The sequence below is a fragment of the Protobothrops mucrosquamatus genome, unplaced genomic scaffold, assembly GCF_001527695.2.
Source record: "Protobothrops mucrosquamatus isolate PMUCROS unplaced genomic scaffold, P.Mucros_1.0 scaffold_115, whole genome shotgun sequence".
NCBI classification, from domain to species: domain Eukaryota; kingdom Metazoa; phylum Chordata; class Lepidosauria; order Squamata; family Viperidae; genus Protobothrops; species Protobothrops mucrosquamatus.
Window position 1 is genome coordinate 35,032 of NW_015386191.1, and position 18,624 is coordinate 53,655.

Below are 18,624 nucleotides of genomic sequence, written 5' to 3' on the forward strand. Positions count from 1 at the left end.
CTTCTGCAAAGCTTCAGTATCTTACCTACTGAAAGTTGCTATTGAAATTTATTAATTGTATTCTGTTATTTCTGTTATGTGTTTATGGCTTTAAATGCTGAAATTATTGCAAGCCATCCATCCATACAATTGAGGAGACATAGAAATGATGTTGACTAGTCAAATAAAATGAATACTGTGCTACATAGTGTCAAACCTGAGCGCTACGGACATTTTGTTGTATTATCCCAATTACAATCCACTTCAGTTTTATTATTTTTTTAAAAAAATCTTAAGATTCTATGATGTCACAGAGCTGTGTGTGAGCTCACTCTGTTTCTAGGAGATCTGATTCTAAACAGTCTAAATAAATACCTTTCAAAGCCAAACTGATTTTTCCTTTTGGTACTCAGAAGCTTTCTAATTCTTCTCCACAATGATCAGTGGCCAGTCTTCTATGATAACTGTTTCCCCAGGAAAATCTTGTATCACAAAAACTTTTTCTGTATCCACAGAGAAGATGGGACGTCTCCCCTTAGGTTCAGTTTCTCCCTATGTAAAAACAAGCTCCGGTGGAAGTATGGACCCCATGAAATTCTATTGCACCAGCTATGGGGCAGCTTATGGTAAGACTTTAACCAATATAGAAAAGAATTTATTCTCCTCAGTTAATCTAACAACTAGAATTTGAACCTTGCTTTTTTACTTTGGATTGCAAGAACGTCCAATATATAATTTATCTGTCCAGATGAAAAGCTACAAGTTAGTAACTATGGCACATGAGCAGAGAGGAAAGGACAAATTTGAGATTCTTTAGGATTTGTTCTAAAAAATGTCAACAATATGTTTGGGAATTATATCAAGAAATACACAGAATTAACAGCTAAGTATACCTTTCTGTTATAAGCTACTCTCCTTTTTCTACTGTACATCCATACACTGCCGTGCTTGAAATTGGGAAGAAATGGAAAAAATACCAACACTAAGTAATATAATCAAAACTACAGTATATCTATATGAATGTAATAAATCTTATATAAATTTGCCACATTATATTATATGCATCAATCATTCTGTGTTATATAAATTTATATTTCATATAATAATGTGTAAAAGTTTGTATTTAAAATAGCTTATTACTATTTATTTTCTTGTCTCTTTCCTGGTGTTTTTGTTTTAATTAAATGATAATGGTGGGATTTCCTTTCCTTCCCCCTTCTCTCTCCCTTCCCCTTCCTCCTCCCCTCCTTCTCCCCTTCTTCCTTTTCCCTTCAGAAAGCAAAGTAGTAACCTGCAATATCTTTTATTTCAAAAACTTCTGGACCTCAAACATAGTTCCCCCCCATGTAATTTGCAGACGTGCCCCCAAAGATAGTAGTAAGCTGGAGTCCTGGTTGGCAGAGGGCAAATTCACCAAATAAAATGGTCACTCTCAACGACTGCCATTTTGTGAGGAAGCAATCAAACCTCCTTGTGATAGCCATTTGAGAAGATATCAGAACATGTTTTCAACATTTAGAAATCTTGTTAAGCTGCTGTTTTGTATTATAATTTATTACAGTGCCTTGATGGAAAGGTGATTCGGGCTGGCAGTGTAATAAGGAAAATAATGACAAACTTTTTTTCCCCCAGGTCAGGAAGGCTTTCGTCCTCGGAATGGCTTCCATTTTGGAGCAGGATATAAAAGCAACTACCGGCCTGTTGTTCAATACAATCCAAACCTAGATAAATTAGATAATCCAGCTGTGGGGTCAGTATCTCCTTTTTCAGGCCTGTACAATGTTTCAGGCTGAGATAGAGTAACTGGGATGTTTCAGCCACCCTCTCTATGAGTACATACTCTCTCTCTCTCTCTCTCTCTCTCTCTCTCTCTCTCTCTCTCTCTCTCTCTCTCTCTCTCTCTCTCTCTCTCTCCCCTCATCACTAAGACTTTTGTTGTCATGACTTTTAACTGATTGAAACGGTGCCTCATAGGGCAGCAGTTTTTGAACCAAGGTACCTCAAATGGGCTAACTTACAGAATGTGTCCAAAATACATGAAAATGACATTTGGGAAAGTTACAGCTGCTTTGGTGCTATTGACAACTGCTGCATTCATGGGATCTTCATTTTCAATGTTTTCTGACAGTTTCCCAGCCAGTCTCTTAATCCCTCTCTCACCCCCCACACCCAGCAGTAGCCACTTACCTGCCTGCTGGAAAGGGAAGGGGAGGGAAGAAAAGGAAGGAAAATTTCCAATGCTCCCCGCCAGATTCCCACAAGAAAAATTCAATGGAAAAACTGGCAGGAAGTTGGAAGTCACTTCTGCTTCTACTGCTTTTTTTGTTTTCCTTCATTCTATTCCTCTGTTTAGGCAAGGAAATATCTCTGAAACAATGACACATTGTCTAGCACTCCCATAATTCTTACTCCTTAACAGCATGGTTCTTTTTCCTAAAGTCTCTCTAATGTTGCCAGAAAGTGCAGCTACAAAGTCTGTGACCAGAGAACATCCATAAACTCAGTGTGCTCATCCTCCATCACTTCCTCTTTGCAGACAGAGTGGTCGTAATATTATAGGGCTATGCAAATCTTCTAGGGGGTGCTTGACTTGGATAACTATTAAGAGCCAAGTTAAGTGATCACCTGGCTTTGATTTGCTCTCCTGTGCAACACTCTCTGCCAACACTCACCGAGCTTTGACAAGAGCTATTGGGAAAGATATTGCTCATTCTCCAGACCTGGCAAGTAAGGCAGATGCTTGCCTCCTCTGGCAATGCTTGCCAAAGGTTTTGGTGAGTACTACAGAAGACACCCTCCTTGCTTCCTCTGGATAATGTTAGCCCTTCCAAATAGATTAGATGACAAAACCAATCCCAGGTAGATTGATACTACTTGTATTGTAAAGCTACCTATAATAATCTATAATAAAATGCACAGAATAATGCAAGTCTGAATGTGCTTCTCTCTTCCCTCCCTTTATATTTGTGTGAAGTAGGGAAATGTCTGAGACGTTTCTTTCTTGGCCAGGTTCAGCCTATTTTAGTTGACTATTGCCTTGGTAGCGGATCTTCCTCCTATCCTACAAGATCATTCCTTCTTCCCTCCCCCATTGTTTTCCAGAAGCTTTGGCAAAAAACAGCACTGTCTTCTCTAGTTTTTCCTTGTTAGACTCCAGAGAGCTTCTTCCTCTGTGGTGATTGCCCAGTCTCTCTTGATTTGGCAAGCAATAGGTGAGAGACAGGGAGAAATGAAGTAATGTGAAATGCTCCACCAAAGCAAATGGCACTGTGTAGCCTCCTATTTTTGGCAAAAAGAGCAACATAGCTTCTGCAGCACATATCTACAAATGTAACCATTGGCTAACATTTTGTACAACATAATCCACACCACTAGAAATTATACTATGACAGTGCATTACAGGATTCAGTTTTTCTGGTTAGTATTTGTCTTGGACTCTCAACTGGATTTTTTTTTTCCAGCTATAAAAAAATGTGACACAACCACACTGTTCAGCATCAGCAGCATCAACATTTGAAATCACGGTGTCCAAAGTGGACAGCTTTGGTGCTGCTTAGGTAGACTTAATCACCTGCTTCTTTTTATTTTTTTGCCAAAAGTTTTATTAGTTTATAATATACGATACAATGAAAGTACTAAAGTAAATAGCGGAAAAGATAGGGAAGGGGAAAGGGAGTAGAGAAGTGAGGTGAGAGAGAGAGAGAGAGAGAGAGAGAGAGAGAGAGAGAGAGAGAGAGAGAGAGAGAGAGAGAGAGAGAGAGAGGCACGGACTTCCGACTTCCTTTGGTGCAGTAAAGTAGAATATCAACATCAAAGCTCAACTCTTTACTTTTACAAAATAATATAAACTAACCATTTCGATAACATCAAGTCTATCTAATTGGTAAAACCCAAAATCAGACAGATGGCTTCCCTAGCTTGCCTCTAATAGTGCTCAAACCAATCTGCTTTTGCAATCCTGCTTCAGAAATTCTCCAAAATAATTTTCTGCTCACTTCTGGAGAATCATAATAATTAACAACTATTATTTCTGTAGAGTGCATCATTTGTTAAAAAGGCACAAGCAGCTATGTTTACCCTGCTTTGGGAATTTCATATTAAATTACCAAGACTAGTAAGACTAGATAGGTACTCTTAAAAACAGAGGCAATCTGAGTACAGATACCTGATCAGGAGGTATTTGATAACTCTAATTCAAAACAACATGCTGCATGTGAATCTTACTAGATTGGCAAAACAGATCACTCCAGGTTCTCAAAAAGTGAATCTGGTAATGTGTGGTGAACATAGGAAAAACCCTTAAACTGTTCAGTGATCTAATACAGACTATTTGCATCTGGACATCAATTTTGAGGTTATAAAATCAATGATCTGTCTCAAGAGGACATCATTAAAGTGGATAATATGAAACCAGAGGGCTTTAGGTGAAGAAAGTCTGGATTCTCCCATTTGGTAGATTGGTTCTGAGTCAATGGGATTCAGAATCCAGAACTGTACAACTAACAGTATTTCTACAATAAAGTACTTAAGGCCTTGGTATACTGACTTGTGCTGGAATGCTCAGGCAAAGCCATGATAAAGTCAACCACTGCATTTGTCACTAATTACAAACTGTGTGAGTACAATCAGTCTCATACATTAAATGTTGGCACTAAATATGTGGCTAATGTTGCCATATTGATAAGAGCTCTGGTTTGTTTGCTTGTATTGTTTGACAATCCATGATATCTTTAGGAGTCTTCTCCAAATCTGGGACATGAGCAAAATTCATAAAATGCTTTTGGGCTGGAAAGCAGACGTGTTCTTGAGCTGAATACATGTATGTTATCTTCCCTAAACCAGGAAACTCCTCCAGGATAACTACGAATCAACAACCAATAAACATTTCCAGCCCCTTCAGCTCCCAGATGGGAAGTATCCTCTTCCCTGGAGTGTACATCAGCCAGGCAGTGGGTATGTTCGAGAAAAGCCTCTAACTTTTCCCACAACCAAAACAGTAAGTAGCCTAACTTTACATTCTGGCTTTCTCTTGTGGGTGTATGTTTTCCTGAGAATAGCAGTAACAGTATCCACTGATACTGACTTAGGTTAGTATCATTAATTGGGTATGTCTAATTTAATGAAAAGAAGGATTAGGGACGACATGATAGCAGTGTACCAATATTTGAGGGGCTGCCACAAAGAAGAGGGGATCAACCTATTCTCCAAGGGCACCTGAAGGCAGGGCAAGAAGCAATGGATGGAAACTAATCAAGGAGAGAACCAGGCTAGAATTAAGGAGAGGTTTTCTGACAATTAGAACAATTAATTGGTGGAACGACTTGCCTCCGGAAATTGTGGGTGCTCCAACACTGGAGGTTTTAAAGAAGAGATTGGACAACCATTTGTCTGAAATGGTATAGGGCAGTGGTGGCGAACCTATGGCACAGGTGCCAGAGGCGGCACGCAGAGCCCTCTCTATGGGCACGCGCGCCATCGCCCCAGTCCTAGGCCCAGCTGGGTTTTATAAAACCTTTTCGCTTTAGGCCTCCGCCGCCGTGTGCAAAAAAAAAAAGGTTCAATCAATCAGCCAATTTCAACTTCTTGCGGGAAAAAAAAGATCTTGCAAAGTTAGAATTGATTGATTGAACTTTTTAGTCCCACCCAGTCTGCCGTTACCACCGCAGCCACGCCCACCCAATGGGCCACACCCACCCAATGGGCCACACCCACCTGGCACCCGACGATGCATAAGTGGGTTTTGGGTTGCAGTTTGGGCACTCGGTCTCTAAAAGGTTCCCCATCACTGGTATAGGGTTTCCTACTTAAGCAGGGGATTGGACTAGAATATCTCCATGGTCCCTTCCAATTCGGTTATTCTGTTAGGGTTCCCTGCACTGCAGTTGTGGATCAATGCTGAAATCTTTGGATAATTGAGCTTCTCTCTGCATGGTCACAAGATCTAGTGCATTCTACTGCCATGCAAGGTGAAGACTGTGGAAGCAAAATTGCTAAATTTATAAGATCAGGTGAGAATGTGTCAGGATTCAGAATGAACAAAGATGACTAAGAGAGTTAAAATCTGATGTCGCAAATGGACCAGCACAAATGACTATGTATAGCACAATCCTATATATATTACTCAGTTCAATTTTAATGTACTGTGTGTACAATAGATAAATGGGACAACATTTCAAAAAATATCTCAGACTTGTGTAGCTTTGAGTGTATGTGTGTGTCTTTGTATACATGTGGAGAAACAGTGCCCATATGTGCATTATCAAATAACATCTGGAAAACTCATTTACCAAAACTACAATTCTGCAGTTTTCTGAGTGGTTCTTTAAATGGTTCAACAGTCATGAATGGGATTCTGGGGAAATCCAATATACCTGCAGAGCAACTGATTGTTGAAAGTGGCCACAGGAGACTTTCATAAGATTAAATCTTCCGCAAACTTGCTTACTCTTTTTTAAAGCCAGGATGATATTGTTTCAGACTGTTCTGACTTTTTCAGATCTGGACATAAATTGAGATGCTATGAAAACAGAATTGTTTACACGGGAGGAGATTTATTTGTTTACTTGCTTATCCACCCAAGAGATGAGTGCACAGAATGCATTACCAAACAAAGCTTGGCTAGCTGGTTAGTAAGAGACTGCATTATCCTGACCCTTCCCAAAGTTCATTCTACATTCCTTCTTTTCAAAATAAATAATATTAAGGCATTAAGGAATCATCATCAAGATTTAGAACTTGATCCAATGAGAGCTGCTGTATGTATGTTCATGTCAATATAGGTAACATTTCAAGTGAAACTGCTGTGATAGAAGAGAGCTATTTGAGAAAGTCTGTGCCTTAATATGAGCCCTGAAAACACACAAACATAATTTTAATAAGAACTCAGCTACCCTTGTGAATACGCAACTGCTTATATTCTACCTAGACAAGAAAAGGGCAGTGGCATTGATGTCTAGTTTTGCCAAATGCAAAGGCTTCATAATTATGGTCTTACTTTACTACATTGTTGCACAAAATACAGTTTACGTTCTAAGTTGTGGGCTTTGAGAAAAATACCATAGCTTTATTTTTCAAAATGTTCACTACAACAGAGATTAAAATGTTTATTCAAAAGGTATATGCTGCAATTCATACTATTTTGTTTAAAGTTTATAGAAAAAAAAGAATGAGACAGAGGGGTATGACATTTGTTATTTCACTGCTTTCTTGTCTTCTGGTAACAAGACCTGGCCATAAGATAAAACGCGGGTCACAGATAGAAAATGTTGTCTTGGCATTTCTGCCCTTTCTGATTGCTTTCAAGACTCGCCCTATCAATGGAGGAAAGCATTTGCTCCAGGCAACTGATTTTGGATACTATAAAAGGCAGCAAACAGTTATCTAAATGTATTGGAGTTTCTCTGACAGAGAGTGTGTGTTTGCTGCCTCGGGTGCCAAAAAAACTTCAGCAGCTTTTGAATCATGCCTATTTACTTACTTACTTACTTACTTACTTACTTACTTACTTACTTACTTACTTATTTAACTTGGGGTATCAGCCCACACCAACAGACCCTGTTGTCTTAATGCGGACTTTGGATGCCACCGTGTTTTCTGTCATTCAGCAAAATGTCTTGGAATGGTCCTCCTTGACCTTCTTCTCTCCTCTTTCCCTACAGCAGGTTTAGCAGCATCTCCATTCCCTTCATCCCATTGTGTTTTAGCTTGTTGTTCTTCTCAGAGACCAACTGGATTTGATATTACAGGTCAAAAAGGTCCATTTTGACACAGCGAACCAGGGACCTGAAGCTGTGATAGGGCTGGAGCCCAGATATGTCCCTGTGCTCCACAATTCATTTGGAAAAGGCTCCGTTGAAGTGGAAAATGCAAGACACGTGAGTCTGTGGGCTCCAATAATTGGAGTGAGATGCCATTAGAAGCAGTGGTAGGATTCAAATATGTGAACAATGGTTCTCTGTGTGGATGCTGCTTCCGAAAGTCCATTCTGGGCCTGGGCAACAAAAAATTAGCTACTGGTTCTGCCATACTGGTGCGAACTGGCTGAATCCCACCACTGATTAGAAGGCTGCAAGGGATCGGGGATTTGATATGTGGTGCAGGTGGTAATATTGGAGGAGAAGCACTTATAGGATTTTTTGCCTCAAATGTCAGAACAATTTGGATAAACCTGGGTACTCAATACCTAAATATAAAAAGAGATTGGCCAGGGGTAGGTATTTGCTACTCTGCTCAAACAGGAAAAGATTCTGAGTAAGCCCTGGCTTTATAAATGATAACCAGTACTTTGAATTGGGCTTGGAAGCTTATCAGCAGCTATAAAAATAAGACAATTTCAACTACACGTGCTTAGGCTTCATTACAGTTGAGAATTAGACTGAGAGGTTGTGTCAAAGACATCACAGAAAATGTGAGCATTGAGTAGCGATTTATAGAAAATAACAGCTGGCATTGAAAAGGAATTAGACATGAAATCCAGACATGAAAGACAGCTAAGGAGAAAGGGCAATGTTTTTTAAAAGAGCAAGAGAACTAGAGATACCTAAGTACAGCAAGAATAACTGGTTTACTCACAAAGAGAAAAGCAGATGAGATATAGCTTAGTGAGACTTTGAGAAGAGTGGTTAATTCCAGAGAACGTGGTCTTCTTCTCTGTTGCATTTGTAGGGACCTCAGTTCATGTCCACGGAATATGGCTCTAAGTACCATTTCAACATTCCCGGGCAACCAGGTATAATTTCTATGCGTATAATAGAACATAATAGTCGCTACGTTTATGCTACTATTATGCATTAAAGCATAATTTGTTTTTTGGGGGAGGGGCTTGGATTATCACAACATTTGAAACTATCCATGGTGGTTTTTTATATCAGTATATCTCCCCCTTTGAAACTCATATCCCATTCTCTGAATATTAAATTCCTAAATCAATATATTAAAATGTAAAATTACAGTTTGAAATAGAGCTCGTGATGCTTCAGTGGGATAATTTGATTTAATAGAGTCACTTTGAAATACTATAGATCCACAAAACACTATATGTCACATTTAATTCTTAATTCGGAACAGCTAAACCATGTGTATCTGGCCCTCTAGAATTGCCTTTCACAGACTTATTCTGCATCAGCTTACGTTGGATCTTCCCCCCCCCCCTCCTCCCAGATCCTTCTTTGCTGCCTTAAAATGGTAATGCAGGGAAGTACTGAGAGGAAAGAATGAGGAACACCAGAAGTATAGAAGAAGAGTATGTACTTTTAGCAGGGTCATCCAAGGTGTGAAGATCATCCGAGCTGCTCAACTAAAACAAAGGATTCTATTAGGCAACAGTGGTATAAGATGTTGGAGGCAATGATCACTTTAATGACAACAGCAATGGTAAGGCACTCCTACATTTTAGCATGCTTATATTTTGCCAAGATAATTCCATGAATAGACACGATGAAAGTGATTGGTAAGAGTCCTCAATGTTGGGTCCCTCAAGTCCGATGGCATTCAGTTATGATGTACTTCAATTAAAGCTTTTGAGATGTCTATTTGCTGATGCAACCATGCAGAAAAGGAAAATCCAAAACGGTAAAGACCAAATTATAGTGGCAACATGGAATATAAGTAGCATGAACATAGGAAAGCTTAACACAATGAAAGGTGAAATGAATCTTAGGCATCAGGCACTTGAAATGCACTGGAAGTAGACACCTTCAATCAGAAGATAATACAGCAGAAATATTTATCTTGTAATAAGAGAAGAGAGCAAAGATATCAGAAAGAATCTTAACACGGAATTTCAGATGTTAGAAAAGACAAGCAGTATTATAACATCTGTGAAGACATCAGAGATGGAAGCAGACATAGAAATATAAGAAAGGTCTTCCAAAAAGTCTCCAAATTCAGAAGGAATTCACTTGCCATGATATTCTGCATGTACAAAGATCATAACCAAACAGGCAATGGTTTCTCCATGATACTGTTTGGAAGTTGGAGTTTGAAGAAATAGTACAGAAAAATTATTCAGGCTTTTGAAGTTTGGGAAGACTTTTCAGAATCTTATGGATTTCCACAAAAACAAATCATTCATAGAAGAAATCAGTGTAGAGTTCTTACTTGAAGCACAAATGACTAGATTCAAATTATAATATTTTGGTCCATTATGTTATTTTTGGCCCCAAAATCCAATTTCCTTGAAAAACCCATAAGGCTGGGAAAAATGGAAGGAAGAAGACAATCAGTAGCAAGGTCAATGGGTGAAATATTGAAGTTGGTATGCTATTGGAAGACTTGAAGGGATAGGTTTGGACAGATTATGCTGGAGAAGGTCTCTCTATGAGGTTACTAAGAGTCAACACCAACTTGATGGCACGTAATCAATCAATGAGAGTCAGATAAGAATCTACCAGCCAATTCTGTTGCTTTCCATTACCAATACAATAATTTCACAACCATTAGAAAGTAACAATTGAGATTATTAAATATACATTTCAATAATTATTTTGTTTCTGTTTTGTTTGGAGAAGGTTGTCTTTTATCGTTTTTATTTCTAGTCCCATGGTGATTTTGGCATTTAAGCCATACGTTTTTAATAATGATAGAGTTGCTTACATAATTTAAAACTGGAGATCAGAGAAACTGAGCAACATTTTTTAAACAACATCTCAAGAACTGTGAGGCACTTTGAAAAGTCTTCGTTTCCTGGGATAGTTTCTCACTGGATGAATGTCACATACAAATGCTCAAATCCCTGCACTGTCTAAAAAAATAACTTCACGTAACAGGTAGCACCAATGCAAAATCCATGCAGCTATTTCAAGGAACACTTCTGCATACTCCAGATTTCTGCTATGGAATTTTGCAGTTTTTTAAAAAAGCATTCTTTTCTATGAAGCTTGCATGTAATATCTGTCATATAGTGAGTGAACATCATAGAAGAAAGAGCAACCGATGAAGGCATATTGGCTCTCTTTGTTGTTTGAGTAAGGGGGCCGGGTGGAACCTCCAAAGGTTTGGTAAGAACAATGTATCATCTCCCTCCTCCCTCTCTTGATTTCACTGATGGGTAAGATTAAAGGGGCTTGAGGAAATAGCAAATTATAATGGCTTCAGCTATGTTTATATAGAAAATGAAGCAATTTTAATCACAATTGGCTAGGCATCAGCTCTAGGATCAGAGAAAAAGTAAACCTCTGAATAGCAGTTGAAAAGGAAAAGCATCCAGAAAAGGATAGTACTATATGAGTATTAGGCCCTTTTAAACTTAATATTTAAAGCTAAATCTCTCACAAGGTTTTGCATGACTCACTGGTGTTAATTTGTGAGAACTGAACAAATCAGTCCAGCTTCCCAAGATATTTTTCGAAGTGATCTACTTCATATGCTCCTTTCCCCCTCAATGGACATCTTTATTTTTTTTTCTCCATATAGATTTCCTGCAAAAGAAAACAATTGGAGCCAAAGAAGAGTCAGGATTTACTGAAGGCTGCCTGGCTAACCCCATTGTGGAGAAACTAACATCTCAGGTCCTCCGATAACTTTGGTTTCTTCTGCTGTTCTTCCCAAGGGGCAGATGAGGCATCATGTTAAAGACGCTGCAAAGCAGACTCTGGCAAATTGGTGCCCTTCCTCTTGTCCAATTTTCCTTGGGTTTCAACAATTGCTCTCCCTCAATACATGGGCTCCCTTTCTGTCAGTGTTGTCTCTAAGGAGGGGGTGTGTGTCAAAAAATCAAGATGATGGCCACAACCATGTGATCAACGTTCACCTTTTTAGATCACAATGCACATCAAAATGGGCATAGCATGGTTGTAGCCACCATCTGAACTTTTTTGACCGTCTCCAGGCAGGGACTCCTGTTTACTATAGGAGCAGAACAATTTGTGAAACAAAAAAAAGGAGGAAACTCGCATTCCAGTAAAGGTTTTATTCAGCCCAACAGATGGATAATGGTGAAAATAGAAAGAATATAAAAAAGGATACTAAAATAACTTGAACAATATATATATATGATATAATAATATTTTTTTAAAATGGATAACCTGGGTACATTTCAAGTAGTTCAGCAAATACCTAAAAAAGAATAAATTCAAGTTATAAGTTGTCAAATTAATTTAAAAATAATTTAAAAATCTGTTTATGGAACTCAGATATCAAATTCAAGAATATTGCCTTCACGAGCATAAGAATAATTAGTTACAAGGCATACCACCATTTTAGAAACATGCAGCAACTGTTTTATCTCTATTGGGAATGAAAGTAAATGAAAAAGAAGAAAAATCTCCATTAAACAAAAAAGTAAGGCATAGGATTATTTTATTTTATGGAATTATCAGAGTGTTTTGCAAAACCAACTAAGGTTGAGAGCAATTCTTTGATTTGTAGTACAAAAGGGATTGTGAGCTGCAAGGGAAACATTCTTAATGAGAGACATGTTTAAATCAAGGGTAAGTACTGAATGTCTTCATTTAAATCCTTGGGCTAAGACTATTCACTAGTAGCATTCCATGATATGGTATTCTATTGCCCACAAGCATAAATCTGAAAGGTTGTAACAATTATTCACATGTTCAGTTTGATCTACAAAATAATACATAAACCAGCAAGAAGGCAAGCAAGCAGACTTTCTTAGTCTTAGAACTGTGACAAATTTGCTGTGTTCCTGATTGGCTTCCCTTGAAACTTTCTCTCTAAAAGCCAAAATGTGTGGTATGGTGACTTTGTTCTGGAACATGACAAAGGTAAGAGGGCTAAAGCCTTCCCCTGCACAGTGCAGTCTAATTTGTCTTCTCTTCAATCAGGGTTTTTATGTATATGCATCCTATCATAGCTGCCCATTTCACAAACCTGACTTCAGGCAGCAAACAATAAACAAGCGAGGAAACAAACAAATTTGACTCTGGGCAGCAAACAACAAACAAGCTATGGAGATTCTCAGTCAACCAGGTCATGGTTGTCCCAAAGGTGCTTTTTCAGGAGGCAACTGGACTTCCTTGTTTTTCTTTGAAGAAGTTTCACTTCTCATCCAAGAAGCTTCTTCAGCTCTGACTAGATGGTGGAGGATGGAAGGATTTATATTCCTTGCAGACAGATGGTCATTTGCATTCTTTTAGAGAGTCCTTGAAGCCATTTGGCGGTTTACCTGTGTCCTCAGGGTCACCTGAGTGGTGCAAATGGGTGTGGAGCCTTCTTGGCTGCAGGATGTTTTCTGCCCTGTGTCCCTTCACTGTTGAAGACAGGCGCAGGCTATTGGGGATGAGTCTATGTTGTCTGCATCTCAAACTGAAGCACAAATAGTCAGAGTTGACAAAGCTTCTTGGATGAGAAGCGAAACGTCTTCAAAGAAAAACAAGAAAGTCCCAAAATCACTTTTGGGATAACCATGACCTGAATGACTGAGAATCTCCATAGACATTTAGCTATGCCCTTTGGGATGAACATCTTCGAATGGTGAGGGAGTATGAACGGATTTCCAGAAAACATTGCAAACTACAGGAACCATTTGTGCTTCAGTTTGAGATGAAGACAACATAGACACATCCCCAACAGGCTGCGCCTGTCTTCAACGGTGAAGGGTCACAGGGCAGAAAACATCCTGTAGTCAAGAAGGCTCCACACCCATTTGCACTACTCAGGTGATCCTGAGGACACAGGTAAACCTCCAAATGGCTTCAACAACTCTCTGAAAGAACACAAATGACCAGCTGTCTGCAAGGAGTATAAATCCTTCCATCCTCCACCATCTAGTCAGAGCTGTTCTTGGATAAGAAGCAAAACGTCTTCAAAGAAAAACGAGAAAGTCCAGTTGCCTCCCGAACAAGCATCTTTGGGACAACAAACAAGCCGTAAAATGAACAATATTAAAAACAATCCACAATTTTTAAAAAAATCGATATTATTAAAAGATTAGGATGTTATTATTATTTATTATTTATTTATTATTTAAATTTATATACCGCCCTATCTCCCTTACGGGACTCATGTTAGGCAATGTAGCCACCTCTTCTTAAAAGAAAATGCACTACAATTCTGAAAATGTAAATAACACCCAGCTTGCTTGACTCATAATCACAATGTTTGTTCCTCATTATTAGAAAATTTCCAGAATCCCTGTAGAATTATGTTTTGCTTTTCTGATAACTTTCTATAAATGCTCTTGTTTCCATTGTACTATGGCACTCCAATGTTATCTGCTAGCACTGGACTTTTTATTACAAATAAATTTCAAATATTTTCATTAAGCAAAAATTTTTTGCCAGGTCCCTTGGTTTCCCCCAAATATATATCTTTCCTATATTTCTTCTATGAAAATTGGATGGCTGTAGCCATGGATTATTTTAGAAATATGCCCACTTGCCAGTAATAGGTCCAAGGTATGCTAAGATAGCATACAGGAGCCAAAGCTTGAGGGTAAGGTAGCATTCTAATAATTTGATACTTTCTGGCTTGTTATATCTTTCAGGAGCTATTTTTCCCAGCACGGTCCTTTTCAAGGGTATAAATCGCAACAAATCAGGACACAAATTCCCAGACTGAAGGTTCCAGAATATTATTTTGCCTAAGGTTCCCCATACAAATAGCAAACTCATTTTCTTTATTCATATGTGGCTAAAAGAGTATCTTCTTTGTAGAAGAGAAGCTTGAGGGAACCCCTAGATTTGAAGACACACAAAAACCCTTTATAAGAAAAAAGAAAAGAAAAAAGGAAAGGTCCCAGCTAAGATCAATGAAATCTGAGCATGCTTGTTTGGCTTGAAATCCTGGGTGGGGGAAACAACCTAATGGAAAGGAGTACTATGAAAAAGGGTATATCTGCTGGAAACTTAAATAAACTAAATGCTTTTGTTATAATTACTGCTTATGCCCTGCCATAATAATAAGGTAGTAATAATAATGACTTCTTATGCCCTGCCATAACTGATCCAGATACCACGAGTATTAGTTCAGATAATCAGATAGGTCTCCTGTTAACCTGGCTCTTTCTTGCTATTTTTCAACATAGTAAAAGCTATAATAAAATAACCGTTATATCCAATCTGTTTCTCTCTCTCTAGGTCTAAGTAGTACTTTTCATTTGTTTTGCTTTGTTAGGACAGCAATCCTGGAATCAGCATCATGAAAGCAGATTATCTACCATCTTCTGTTCCGCATGTAAGGAGTCCATCTGCTGGTGTGGATGGGGCTGGATGAACAAATATTATTTCCATTTTTATTCTCCAATATCTACCCCTGTATGTGTATACTGTAGCTATCCATGCGTCTTTATTTATTTATTCTTCCTGAAAGGGGGATGAGTTTCTACCAGTCCTTTCCAAAGGTTCTGAGCGGGGCTCTGGATTTAATCGGCAGAAGGATCTTCGCCTTAGTTCTTCAGTAAGTGACAGCTCCTTGTTGACAGAACGGTCTTTTCCCATTTCATTTTCCCCTGCTCTGAACTTTTGTTCAAATGTGTCCAAAATTTTTAACAGCTACTTCCGAATTATCCTTATGCTTGTAGTTCCTCTACCTGCTATTTCTCTGCTTTCATTTCCCTTTTTTGACTGTTTTTCTACACTTTTCTCTAGTTGACTTTCCTTATCAGCATCTACAAACAGATCTCCCTTTCTTTTCTCCACTTCTTCCTTTTTCAGTTATCTACGGGCTTCCCAAACTCCTTACACTTTCTTAGCCATTTATTTGCCCATTTTCCATTACATTTCCCATCTTGATCCCTATTTTCTTTGTTACTTACTTCTCTATAATTCACCAACTACTTTAAACTCCTTTGCTTGTTATGGTCTTCATTTTTCCCAGGGACCTCCACCCAATGCAGAAGCATCTGGGCCACTCAGCCATTCTCAGTTCCAAGGCCATCAGCGACAGCCTCAAACACAAACCAATCTTCTAGGACGGGAATATACGGGCAACAAAGTATGTCAGATGTATAATTCGGGGGTTATCTGGGAATCTTAAAAACTTTTTTCATAATCACAGACTTGTTCTTTTCTTGAGGTATCAAGCCCTTAGTTCTACTTTCATGGCTATCTCCATACAGGAGCCAACAGGATTCAGCACCAACAACCTTAATTATGCGACACCTGCCTATGATCCAAATCTGCCCAACAGGTTTTTGACCAGCTATAATTCCAAGTGAGTTTGGTAGTAATTTGCCATCCATATTAGGATAGTAACATTCAGACAGCCAGTTTGGCCTAGTGGTTAAGGTACCAGGCTAGAAATCAGGATACTGTGAGTTCTAGTTCTGCCTTAGGCATGAAAGCCAGCTGGGTGACTTTGGACCAGTGATTCTCTCTCTGCTTATGATGTTGAGCTCATTCAATACCTGTCACAATTGGGTGATCTGATAAACAGACCCCGAATTTACAGGAAAATGCTAGGAAGGAGAAAAAGAGATAGTAAAATTCCTAAGCTATGATTTTCTATTTATATATGTGGTTTTAATTCTTTTATCTATATGGATCAAGTTATTCAAAGCAAGGACTTTGGAGGATGGGTAGTGAGAGCAGAGGGCAGAAAAAAGTAGTGGGTCTGCTATTTGTAGAAAAATAAATATTTATAAAGTAGTGTGAACTCTCAAATTGTCAGTGCCAGAGGCAACAAGTGCCAGGATAAAGACATACCTCTGATTTATATTTGTGAGAACACAAGTTGCAGTAGCTGAATCAGTCATGCACTAATCATCTTTCTCTTTATTAGGTTTTATGAAACCATTTCAAAGGGAGTGGACAGGGAAGGCTGGACCAGAGGGGGGATCCAGCCTCAACAAGCAGGTGGCTTTGCCACCAACAACCACGGAAGTGATTTAGGAAGCGATCCTAATGCCACAGAAACCTTGAGAACTGTTCATCCCCATGTCGGCAGGTGACATCATAGTGGCAGGGCTGTTTCTTTTTCTTTTGCTCCATTAAGCCATTTTTGGTGCCCGGTGCCATTTCTTCTCCTTTCCTCAGGTGCCTTCTACCCTCTTTTATTTATTTTTTTTCCGATATTTTCCCTCTGCCATTATAGGACAATCACAACAGTTGACCCATTCTATCGCGATTCTCCCCATGATCGTCGCTTTGCTGCTCTTCATCAGACAACTGTCCCCAATTAAGTAAGTAATTTGGTTCATTGCATTTTAAGGCACTACAAAAGCAGGGCCAAATATGATATTATCAGGCTAAGAGATGTTAGATTATGGTAGTATATTGTATGAGTTTAATTCAACTACTGTTGAGAAACCAAAGCTCAGTTTAGTGCCTCCTATGTCTACTCAAGATTTCCCAGTTTCAGAGAAAAAATGCAGATATTTGATATTTCTCTCTCATACACACAGCAAAATGACATAGAACAATCAAGTCATTTTCCCTTTTCAAGAAATGTTCTAGGAACTTGCTACAGGTCAATGCTGCAGGGGAGGGAATCTCACAAATCATCAGTGGAGACTATTTTCATATTGTTGTCATCCTTATGTTTCCTTTCATCATAAAAACGTATCCTAATTTAATATGTTTGCCTCTTTCCAGCCTCTGTTCAGAAGTGAAAAGCACAGTGATGTCTTTAGACTTCAAGGAACCACTCCACATGCTAAGGAAGGAGCGTCACTAATTGCATTGTCATATTAAATCTATCTTATTTTATGCATTGTTTTAAAGAAATTAAGACATATTCTAGCTATGTCTCCTGTCCTAGATTAGCACATTGAAACAGGGGTTTAAAAATCTTTGGGGTAGTTATATTTTTATAGAGTTTCTATAGCTCTGTAGCTGTACAAACTTTGTGACATAATGTGAGCATCTGACTAACTGAAAGCTCTTTATGTCTCTCTATCCACAGAGTAAAGATACCAACAAGTAAGGGCCTGTCCTCATGACACTGCTTTCATTTCATCCTTAATTCACAGTAGAAAAAGCTTAAATGTATATTTAGCTCTTCCAGTTTTGAAGTCATACTTTCCATCTTCTGGGACAACTTTTGTTGTGGTTATATATTTTCATGCTTTCTCAGTTATGTGGTTGATGGTACAGCTGGGCTGGGATTTGTCCAGTCCACTTGGCCACTTTAGGTTGCTGTGAACATGGCCCATTCCCTCTGGTTGCTGGGCATGGCCCTCCATTGGTACTTTGATTTGGAACCCAGGACACAAGAGTTTCTGCAGAAGTACCCTAAAGCAACAGCACTTAGAGTCTAGACTATCTACTGCTTCACAGTGCTTTACAGCCCTCTCTAAGCGGTTTCCAGAGTCAGCATATTGCCCCCAACCATCTAGGTTCTCATTTTAGCGACCTTGGGAGGATAGAAGGCTGAGTTAACCTTGAGCCGCTGAGAATCGAACTGCCAAACTGCTGGCAGCTGGCAGTCAGCAGAAGTAGCCTGCAGTATGGCATTCTAACCACTGCGCCACTAAAGAATGCTAGATCCACAGTATCTTCCCCTCAAAAGCCCAACTGACAGGTCAAAGATTCAGCAGAGGAATGCTTTATGTACTGGAAGGTAGCACCTCCAATACTTGCAGTCCTTCTTTGACCTATCAGTTGGGCTATTTTGAAAAGAAGTCACCTGTGTTAAAAAACAAACAAACTGGCAAATCACAGGCATGGAGCACTTCTATATCTGTGAGCCACCAACCCAGTAACTTTAAAGCTAACTAAACCCTCCATTCCTAGATCCCTATTCACACTT

General features: G+C 38.9%; 1 protein-coding gene across 1 annotated transcript; it reads left to right on the forward strand.

The window, feature by feature from the left end:
- The first annotated feature begins 415 nt into the window (after positions 1–415).
- On the forward strand, positions 416–17,980 carry PPP1R32 (protein phosphatase 1 regulatory subunit 32). The gene is made up of 13 exons (XM_029284245.1): positions 416–605; positions 1,612–1,729; positions 4,822–4,975; positions 7,725–7,853; positions 8,644–8,707; positions 11,392–11,486; positions 15,052–15,111; positions 15,247–15,333; positions 15,754–15,870; positions 15,995–16,089; positions 16,657–16,821; positions 16,969–17,056; positions 17,469–17,980. The coding sequence occupies exons 1-12, from the start codon at positions 416–418 to the stop codon at positions 17,054–17,056; spliced, it is 1,362 nt and encodes a 453-aa protein (XP_029140078.1). The 3' UTR covers positions 17,469–17,980.
- The last annotated feature ends 644 nt before the right edge of the window (positions 17,981–18,624 follow it).